The 11,001-nt window shown below is 50.1% G+C and overlaps 1 protein-coding gene across 1 annotated transcript; it reads left to right on the top strand.

Annotated features, from left to right (window-relative positions):
* Positions 1 to 386: 386 nt before the first annotated feature.
* LOC117312367 (MORF4 family-associated protein 1) lies at positions 387 to 2,448 on the top strand. The gene is made up of 3 exons (XM_073804823.1): positions 387 to 403; positions 522 to 956; positions 1,449 to 2,448. Exon 2 carries the CDS (start codon positions 560 to 562, stop codon positions 941 to 943), a length of 384 nt encoding a protein of 127 aa, XP_073660924.1. The 5' UTR covers positions 387 to 403; positions 522 to 559; the 3' UTR covers positions 944 to 956; positions 1,449 to 2,448.
* The last annotated feature ends 8,553 nt before the right edge of the window (positions 2,449 to 11,001 follow it).

Raw genomic sequence — 11,001 nt, 5'->3', positions numbered from 1 at the left:
GCGCACCACAAGGGTGAAAGGGGAGGGGGATAAGGGAGTTCGTGCGTGCGCGTCCGCGCGTGCGTGGGTAGCGGAGGCGAGCAGCACGGGGTGAAGGGGGAGGGGGATAAGAGAGCTCGTGCATTCACGTCCGCGCGGGGGTGAGTAGCGGAGGGGCGCAGCGCGGAGGAGTAGGAGGAGGGGAGGAAAAGGGAGAGCGTGCGCGCGCGCGTGGGTGTGGGTGTGTGCGCGCGCGGCCGTGGTAGAGCGGATTGCGTCGCCCTCTATTGACGTGCGCGCGCCCGCACCTAGTTCTACCAGCGGCGTGACCGTAAAGAGGCACGGCCGTGTCGTGAAAGGGGCCGCAACACGCAGGGCGCTGGTTGACGGCCGCGACTCCATTTTGTCCTCCGGTTCTTTGCTCGTAAGTCGCTTGATTCCGTGGCTTCTGTGAGGCTAAAAGTTTAAAAGGGGTAAAAGTTTTAAAGAATATTCTGGAAGTGTGTTGGTAAGCATAGCGAGTCTCCATTTTCTCTCTGCAGCCGACTTGTGTCCTGCGGTTCCGGAATAGCGGGGGAAGATGCGGCCCTTGGACATCGTGGAGCTGGCAGAGCCGGAGGAGGTGGAGGTGCTGGAGCCCGAGGAGGACTTCGAGCAGTTCCTGCTCCCGGTCATCAACGAGATGCGCGAGGACATCGCGGCGCTGAGCCGCGAGCACGGGAGAGCCTACCTGCGGAACCGGAGCAAGCTGTGGGAGATGGATAGTATGCTCATCCAGATCAAGACGCAGGTGGAGGCCTCGGAGGAGAGCGCGCTCAACCATCTGCAGAACGCGGACGACGGAGTCGAGGGCAGAGGGACCAAACGGTGCGAGAAGGCGGAGGAGAAGGCCAAGGAGATCGCGAAGATGGCAGAGATGCTGGTGGAGCTGGTCCGGCGGATAGAGAAGAGCGAGTCGTCCTGAAGGAGGGTCGGCGGTAAGGCGGGGACCGGCGGGAGCCGCACGGAGGTCGCAGGCGTCGCCCGACGCTTGGGTCAGCTTCGGGGACGTTTATTTACTAAGGATCCGCGGGGGATGGGAGTTGGGAGAAGAGAATAAAAGCGTGCTCAATTTTCATTTTAGGAGGTGTTAGTAGGTACCGTTTATTTATTTTTGTTACGTCTCTGGTAATTTGGGGGAACACATTGGTTGGTTGGTTGGTTTTGACTTGTACGTGTTTGGTTGAAACCAAAGGTCACGATCAGTAGGATAACTGTAGAGTAATAACAAAATCACGGTACAGGCCATTGAGCAAAGGGGGGTAGAAATACAGAATTGTCAGAGGGAAGGCCATTATTGGACGCTTCCAGACTTTGCTGGAAGACTGGAAGGGGTCAGGTGGCATGCAGAAGAGGTGGTGTCCTGCGAGGCTGAGTTTGTGAGGGTTTTCTCACTTGCTAATGATGAGTTTCTCCCAATTGCACTTCAGGTTTACAGCCAGTGGATTCTGGTCAACTGATGGAGATTGGCTGACACCCTGGAGAAGCTGAAACCAGAGAGCCTTTTGTTTTCTCTTTTTTTCTCTGTCTACACTCTGTCCTCACACTACGTTTCTGCTATGGTCTGTGGTTAATGACCTCAGTATGAGTTTTGACTGTTAATTGTTTTTGTTTGGGGAGGTACCTTTGATTTGGAAAATGCTCTCACAAGAATTAGGGCCTAGATTGTAAGCTGTTGCAGCAGTCACATTTGTTCCTGGGCTTTCGTTATTTCTAAATTTTTGAGGTGCTTTGCTCTTTCTTGTGTGACCTGATAGCTCCCTGGAACTTTGGGTCTGTGTGTAACAGATGAGACTCAGTTGGAGTTCTCCGGCTCTGAAGGTGTTGAAGGAAATGCATTATTTCTGGAAGACGACTCCATGCAGCGATTGCCAACGAAGCTGAAGAACGGACCAGACTTCAATTGGGAATGAGGAGGGGGCTGATCTGGCTGGGACTGATGAACCAAAAGAAGGGCTGCGGGATGGTGGTGTGTTTGGGGACTTTAATTTCTATGTGAGACCAAAGGAGGAGAGATGTATTTTGTTCAAATTTTAGGTTTTATGCGGCACACTGATGTAACTTGTCTGGTCAGATTGTTTGGACAACGTAACTCAGCTTTATGTGACATGGAACCTAGACTAGGAGACGAGATAGGTCTTGGTATTCTGTGTAATCGATGTAATATCCTGATGCATTTCAGGGGATTCTGGACATAAAATAAAAGCGATATTTGCAAAGGCCCTTGAGGGTCTGGGGAAGAAAAGCAAGGGCTGTCTGTTTTGGACCCTAAACTGCACAGGGACTAGGTGTCTTCAAGATTCATAAGTTGTCTAGCTGTAAGTTCATTTCAGTAGCAGACCTGACAAGTATTTGAGGTCAAAACCCTACCGTGTGTTTAAAAAAAATTTTACCATGTTAATAAAAGTATTCATTTGCTTGAAAAGACAAGGCTTAAAAGGTTATTGACTGAGAAATATTGTTTCTTTAAAAATGAAATTTTTCTCCTTGAATGTTATCTTCGTTAAATGGGGGGAGAATTTCTTACGGTTTTGGAGGCTCTCAGTAAGCCTTGATCATAGGGAAGGTTCATCTCTCGTGCTGCTGTGGAAACTGGCTGAGGAAAGAGCATGCAGTTGTCCCTCCTATCAGCAGTGGGTTGGTTCCAGGACCCCCCCCCCGCTTCCCACAGATACCAAAATCCAGGGCTGCTCAAGTTCGTTATGTCAGATGACATAGTACAGTCGGCCCTCCAGTCCTCTGTGTCTACAGTTGAGCATCCCTCAGAACTTAACCTGTATGCTAGTTTTCACCGTAAAGTCTGCTTCCTGGGAATCCAGCTGCTAGCAAGTGTGAAACGATAGTAACCATGTGTCTGTCCCAAGCTGGATACCGTGTCTTAGAGCACTGAGTGGGGGAAGGCAAGGAAAGTATTTCAGAGCAAGTAACTGGTGACCTTGGCCTTGAAGGACGGGTACAGCTTCCAAGGAGGAGGAGAGAATGGGGGACATCCCACACATAGGGAACAGTAGGAGAAAAAGCCAGCAGTGGGGAGGAGTGGATATGATGAATGAAGAACCAGGAAAAACAGCCACCAAAAGCTACATTTGCCAAAAGTAGGACCTGTGCTAAGTAGACTACACTTCGTTCTTATTTCACTAGTTTTCTAGTAATTCTTTTTTTCTGTCTCAGGATACCACATTTCATTTGGTAATTTATTTTTAAAAGAGGTAATACAAATGGCACAGAATTCAAAAGAAAAAAAGTGATCCCGGGCTTCCCTGGTGGCGCAGTGGTTGAGAATCCGCCTGCTCATGCAGGGCACACGGGTTTGAGCCCTGGTCTGGGAGGATCCCACATGCCGCGGAGCAACTAGGCCTGTGAGCCACAAGTACTGAGCCTGCGCGTCTGGAGCCTGTGCTCCGCAACAAGAGAGGCCGCGACAGTGAGAGGGCCGCGACAGTGAGAGGCCCGCGCACCGCGTTGAAGAGTGGCCCCCGCTCGCCGCAACTAGAGAAAGCCCTCGCACAGAAACGAAGACCCAACACAGCAAAAATTAATTAATTAATAAACTACCCCCAACATCTTCTTAAAAAAAAAAAGTGATCCCCTCTTCTCCCTAGCATCCTGGGAAGACAGCCATTCACCAGTGTCTTGTATATCCTTGCAAATACTGTGTGTTTGCACATGTACATATATAACTCTCCGATCTTTTTTGTACGTAAGTAGAAACACACCTGTGAATGTTTTTTTTTTCCCCCACTTAAAACTGTAGTTTGCAAGTTAACCCTAGCTGAACATCCAGACCCGCATTCTTTTTTTACTGGCTGCATGTCCTTCATTGTACTATAAGTATTCAGAGGTGATTCTTACACACCCAGAAGTGTTTGAGAACTATCGTCCTAGATTATTTTCACTCCTTAATTCCTCTTCCTTGTGATTTCAGTAACAATTGCAATGCAGCCAACAATGCCCAATTTCCCCAGCTCCTGAAATCAGTCTCGGCTTGCTAGCAGCTGGAGGAGCGACTGAATCTTGTGTTTTCTAAGCAAAGAATGTGGTAAGGATCCATTCTGAGAGGCAGTCTTACCGGGCTGTATAATATTAAATTGAGTCTAGCTAGAGTTGCCAGAATTTTTATTACAGACCCATATGTCCCTCATGGGCCCCAGGCTCTCTCCGTGTCCTGGCTGTTCAGAGGTAGGTCATGGAAAGCTGTGCAGAAAGGCCTGTTGCGGTTCTTGGACAGGTTCCTGACACAGCAGAGGCCCCATGAAGCTGAGGTCTATCTTTGCTCCGATGTGACAAGTGTCCTCTTGTATCAAAGCGCTATTACAGAAAGAAGCACGGGGGCTGTGGGAGCGTGGAGGTCTGGAGAGGCACTCAGGAAGAGAGAAACCAGGTATTATGTAACAACCTCCGAAGAGATACGGATGGAGGCAAAGTGTGCGGAATGCTCAAAATCTGCCGGTCCCCCCCCCCCCCCTTGATCAGAATCAGGCCCAGGAGATCACAAAGTAGTGCTAAAGAGGCTTCTGCGTCTGGTTTCATCAGCTGAGATGACCCCTGGGAAGAAAGCCGGTTTAACTCTAGTGGACACTACAGTAGGACTGGCAACAGCCACGGACACATTCACCTCTGGCATTCTGTATGACTTCTGGATAAAGCTCATCTGCGGTAAAAATGCCGGAGGTATCGTGAGTGCTGTTCACCAAATAAATTCCAATTCCTCGTCTTTCACGCGTCTAGTCAGATTGTACTCCCTTGCCCCCCGGTGGTGGTGGTGGTGGTGGTGGTGGTGGTGGTGGTGGTGGTGGTGGTGGTGGTGTGTGTGTGTGTGTGTGTGTGTGTGTGTGTGTGTGTCAGTCATTCTAGCCGTGAATTGTGAGGGAAAGTAACATACAGTCACATCCAAGCCACAGCCTCCAACATGAGACCCTCCAAGGTTCTCTTCTGACACAGGGACCAACAACCTTCAAGATGGTGGTGCTCCTTGCCAACCAGTGATGAACAGGCAGCACCGACAAGGAAGAACCTGCGTTGTTTTAAGTCCCTGAGATCTGGGTATTTTTTGTTAGGATGACACAACCGAGACTGAGATGACTGGTACTTTCATCCTTTTCCTATCCTGTGTTGGGTGAAAGGCTTGTCCTTCTCTCTGAGGCCTATATCCTCACTTTTCATCACACGTCCCACTAGCTCAGGGCATTGTCTGAAAAATGATCTTTCTTACTCATTCATTCGTAGCTGTTTGCTCTCCTCTGCCCTCTTTTTTTTTTTTTTTTTTTTTTTTTTGTGGCCGCGCCGCATGGCAAGTGGGATCTTAGTTCCCCGACCAGGGATCAAACCCGAGCCCCTTGCATTGGAAGTACGGAGGACCCCCAGGGAAGCCCCTCCTCTGCCCTCTAATGACTCCAAGGCAAAAGAAAGCCCAACTTCACCCTCCCCCTTCCAGGCAGCCGATAAACACGAGATTCCACCATCTTCCAGAGATAAGGGGGGATTTGTTATCTGCTTAACACTGTAGCCAGATAACTATAAATGCAAACAGGGCTTGCTTCAGTCGCTGCCCAAAGTAAGACCCTCCCCCGGTCACTTCTATTTTCCCCTTCTCTGATCCCCGTAATGCTCTGTAGTTCCTTTCTCCTGATTTATATCCCTATTCCTCCTTCCTTCAAACTCTCTGTGATTCACAAATCCTCCCATTCTGTTATTCCCAAACTCACCTGTATTTTTTGCGTCTTCAAAGAACGTTTCTTTACCACCTATAACAGTTGAGACTGGACTCCCCCAAGCCTTGGACTTTCCTGCAGCCTCACTGGTGATGGTCCCTAGCAACTCCCAAATGATCAAGGGCTGCATTTTTTTAACATCTTTATTGGAGCATAATTGCTTTACAATGGTGTGTTAGTTTCTGCTGTATAACAAAGTGAATCAGCTATACATATACATGTATCCCCATATCTCCTCCCTCTTGCGTCTCCCTCCCTCCCACCCTCCCTATCCGGCCCCTCTAGGTGGTCACAAAGCACCGAGCTGATCTCCCTGTGCTATGCGGCTGCTTCCCACTAGCTATCTATTTTACATTTGGTAGTGTGTATATGTCCATGCCACTCTCTCACTTCGTCCCAGCTTACCCTTCCCCCTCCCCGTGTCCTCAAGTCCATTCCCTACGTCTGCATCTTTATTCCTGTCCTGCCCCTAGGTTCTTCAGAACCACTTGGTTTTTTTTTTAGATTCCATATATATGTGTTAGCATACGATATTTGTTTTTCTCTTTCTTACTTCACTCTGTATGACAGACTCTAGGTCCATCCACCTCACTACAAATAACTCAATTTCGTTTCGTTTTATGGCTGAGTAATATTCCATTGTATCTATGTGCCACATCTTCTTTATCCATTCGTCTGTCGATGGACACTTAGGTTGCTTCCATGTCCTGGCTATTGTAAATAGAGCTGCGATGAACATTGTGGTACATGACTCTTTTTGAATTATGGTTTTCTCAGGGTATATGCCCAGTAGTGGGATTGCTGGGTCGTATGGTAGTTCTATTTGTAGTTTTTTAAGGAACCTCCATACTGTTCTCCATAGTGGCTGTATCAATTTACATTCCCACCAACGGTGCAAGAGGGTTCCCTTTTCTCCACACCCTCTCCAGCATTTATTGTTTGTAGACTTTTTGATGATGGCCATTCTGACAGGTGTGAGGTGATACCTTATTGTAGTTTTTTGTTTTTTGTTTTTTTCTGCGGTACGCACTGTTGTGGCCTCACTGTTGTGGCCTCTCCCATTGCGGAGCACTGGCTCTGGACGCACATGGCTCAGCCACCATGGCTCACGGGCCCAGCCGCTCCGCGGCATGTGGGGTCTTCCCAGACCGGGGCACGAACCCATGTCCCCTGCATCGGCAGGTGGACTCTCAACCACTGCGCCACCAGGGAAGCCCTCTCATTGTAGTTTTGATTTTCATTTCACTAATGATTAGTGATGTTGAGCATCCTTTCGTGTGTTTGTTGGCAATCTGTATATCTTCTTTGGAGAAATGTCTACTTAGGTGTTCTGCCCATTTTTGGATTGGGTTGTTTGTTTTTTTGATATTGAGTTGCATGAGCTGCTTGTATATTTTGGAGATTAATCCTTTGTCAGTTGATTTGTTTGCAAATATTTTCTCCTATTCTGAGGGTTGTCTTTTCATCTTGTTTATGGCCTCCTTTGCTGTGCAAAAGCTTTTAAATTTCATTAGGTCCCATTTGTTTATTTTTGTAAGGGCTGCATTTTTGACAGAGAGGAGTGGAGGGGAAATAAAAGGAAACAGGAGTAAGAGGTTGGGGTTGTGTTGAGGGCGTTATTGCAGCCATGACCGTGCACAGTAAGTGGATGCTGGGGAAGTGCAGAGCAGGGGAGCTGCAGAAGAAAGCCGTTCAAGGGAGCTGAGGGCCCAGTGAGGTTTTAAAAAGGGTGCCGGGCTTCCCTGGTGGCGCAGTGGTTAAGAGTCCGCCTGCCAGTGCAGGGGACACGGATTCGTGCCCCGGTCTGGGAGGATTCCACATGCCGCGGAGCGGCTAGGCCTGGGAGCCACAACTACTGAGTCTGCGCGTCTGGAGCCTGTGCTCCGCAATGGGAGAGGCCGTGACAGTGAGAGGCCCGCACACCGCGATGAAGCGTGGCCCCGCTCGCCACGACTGGAGAAAGCCCACGCACAGAAACAAAGACCCAACACAGCCAAAAATAAATAAATTTACAAAGGGTGCCAGGGGCTGCCCTGGTGGTGCAGTGGTTAAGAATCCACCTGCCAATGCAGGGGACACGGGTTCGAGCCCTGGTCTGGGAAGAACCCACATGCCGCGGAGCAACTAAGTCTGTGCACCACAACTACTGAACCTGCGCTCTAAAGCCCGCGAGCCACAACTACCGAGCCCACGTGCCACAACTACTGAAGCCCGCGCACCTAGAGCCCGTGCTCCGCAACAAGAGAAGCCACTGCGCTGAGAAGCACGTGCACCACAACGAAGAGTAGCTGCCGCTCGCCGCAACTAGAGAAAGCCTGCGCGCGGCAACAAAGACCCCGCACAGCCAAAAATAAATAAATAAATTTATAAATAAATATACTTATTTAAAAAATAAAAAGGGTGGTTGCGACTGTAGTGAAAGCGATGGAAGGATGGGGTCAGAAAAGAGGAGGGCCGAGCAGGTACCGAGCAGATTGGGGGCAGTAACAAGCCCTAAGTCACCCTTGGGAATGAGTGGCCAAGGGGCATGGAGTTGCTTATTGGATATGAAGAGGCCAAGGACCTGGGGGCCCAGGTGTGGAATGGTGGCCGTGTGAGCGTGGAACTCACCTAGGATGATGGCGGCAGGATATGGGGCGGGAGGAGAGCCAGGAGCCAGCTGGGAAAGCCTGCAATGAACGAGGGGAATCCAGTGGGTTGGGGGAGGGGGGTTGGAGGACGACAAAGGAAGAGGGCGTTCAGATGAGCAGCAAGGCTCCAAAGGCATGTCACATTAGACAAGAGGGAGGACAAGGTAGTGTAGCCACTGCCAGGGGAGGAGGCTGGCCCCGACTCCTGAGCATACGTGAGGAACGCAGGGAAATGAGCAGCTTTCCCTCCACAGGCCTGAGTACAAAGTTTGCCTAATTCTCCGTGGACAGTCCAGCAAGCAGCAAGGTCGGGTGGAGGGCGGGAAGCCGGGCACATGCTAGCAATGGCTCACTAGCTCCTACAGGCCCAGGAGAGGGCTTGGGGGTGGAGAGCGTTATGGAAACTTGTCGTGAAATTTAGCACCCGAGGCTCTTACTTGCTTCATCCACGGGAGAAACAGGAGTGACACGCACTGTAAGTTTAGTCCTGACCTTAGTCTCTGAAGGAGGATGGGCATGGCCTTGGCATGAACACCATGATTGAGACAAAGAAGCAGCAGCTGAAGGTCGTCACTCAACTGTGCTTCCTGAGTAGCTTCTTTGAAGGAGGTCAAAGAGGCCGCCACTACTGGTCATTTGGGGTTGAAAATGGCAAGGATGTCTGCACCCCAACCTGAAACAGTTATAAGAGACGGCTCCAGAAGAAACTGTCTTCCAGATGAGATGAGACCGAGGCCCCAAGATCTTTTTCAAGCATCTCCTTTAAAGGTTCTTTCCCAGACAGTGAATGCCAGCCAAGTACAAAGACCAGATGATAACTGTCACCTTCCTATCAAAGCCACTTGTTCACATGGACACCACTGAGCTGAAAGAACCAGGAAGGACAGGGCACAGAGACCACTGAACAGAAAACCAGAGTCTTCATGAGATTTTTGTCTGTGATTACCACGCATTGGAGCTGACTGACAGTAAACAGACAGGAAGCATCGTAGGGTATTGAAGAAATGACATTGCCAAAGGAATTCCAGGCCAGGTGTGGCAAATCCTGCAGTTGTCCAGCGTCTGGAGGAACTCCTGAGTCTGGCGCTTGCAGCAGCAGGAAGCAGGCTTCCAGAGCTGCATTACCGGGACTTCCTTGGTGGTGCAGTGGTTAGGAATCCGCCTGCCAGTGCAGAGGACACGGGTTCAACCCCTGGTTCAGGAAGGTCCCACGTGCCACGGAGCAACTAAGCCCGTGAGCCACAACTACTGAGCCCATGTGCTGCAACTACTGAAGCCTGTGCACCTAGAGCCCGTGCTCCGCAACAAGAGAAGCCACCACAATGAGAAGCCAGCGCACCGCAATGAAGAGTAACCCCCCGCTGGCTGCAACTAGAGAAAGCCCACGCGCGGCAACAAAGACCCAACGCAGCCCCCAAAATTAAATAAATAAAATGAATAAATAAAAAAGTCTTCTAAAAAAAAAAAAAAGCTGCGTTACCCCCAAAAGGGTGCACTTCCCAGGGCATATTTCATACATGGCCTGGGAAGATGAGAGAAGGAAGAGACTCCCTTAGATGAAGTATGGGAAGCAAAAACCTTCTGAGGTTCTTAGTCTAGTTATGTTATAAAGTTGAGAGTGGCCCTGTGTGCTGGAACGTTTAAACTGGTCAGCTGCCGTCACCCCATTTTTTTCACACAGTGCCCAGGAGACAGGCTTCCAACAGGCCACTCTGAAGCCAACCTTCTTTGGCAGACAGGGAGTCTGTGACGTCCCAGGCATTTAGGGCTGCGTGGGTGGGACTGGGACAAGGTGGTGGTTAGGGGTGGACAAGTGGACGAGGCTCGGGGCCCGGTCCGCCCACCCCCAGCTTTAATCAGAGCAGTCCAGTATTTATCTGTTTCTAGGTAGTAGCTGTGTGGCCTGGGGCCACAGCACGTTCCTGTGTGCCAGATACCACAAGTTCTTGAGATGTATTGGTCATTTAATCCTCACACAATCTAGGAGGTAGACAGATAGTATCCCTGTTTTAGAGATGAGCTCAGGTAATTTGCTCACGATCACAGAGTAAGTGACAAAGCCAGGACACAACGGGCAACTCGAGTCCGAACCCAAGTCCTTCATCTCTACCGGTTTGCCTCCCAGCCGACAGGGGGTTGCTCACACCCTCTCATTTTCTCTTTTCCTTCTATTTATCTCCCACGTTGGCCTCTGCACTTCCCCTCTGGCCCTCTCCAGTTCATTCTCCACAGAGAGGCTGAGTGATCGTGAAGTACACATCTTAGCATGTCATTCCCCTGCTTAAAAACCTCAGTGGCCCCCATTTCTCTTGGGATAAAGGCCGAGGTCCTTACCCTGCTCCCTTCTCATCTCGGGCCACTCTCCTGTTTCTTCTCTGCTGTCAGCCACTCCGGTCTAGTTCAGGCCCTCAGGTGCTCTGTGCCCTCTCCCGCCCTGGGGTCTTTGCACACGCTGTGCCTCTGCTTGGACGGCTCCACGCCATCCTTCCCCTACCCCTACCCCTGTCCTAGGCGACTCCTGTTCATGCTTCAGAACGTAAATGTCTCTTCATGGAGAAACGTCACCTCCTACTGTCTGAGAACATCAAGCCCCCAGGGGATATCCTCTCACAGATTGTCATGACTTTTTACGATAAACAGCA

Source organism: Tursiops truncatus, chromosome 5, assembly GCF_011762595.2.
Source record: "Tursiops truncatus isolate mTurTru1 chromosome 5, mTurTru1.mat.Y, whole genome shotgun sequence".
Lineage (NCBI taxonomy): Eukaryota > Metazoa > Chordata > Mammalia > Artiodactyla > Delphinidae > Tursiops > Tursiops truncatus.
The sequence above is the reverse complement of the archived record's forward strand: the minus strand, read 5'-3'. Positions and strand labels throughout refer to the sequence as shown.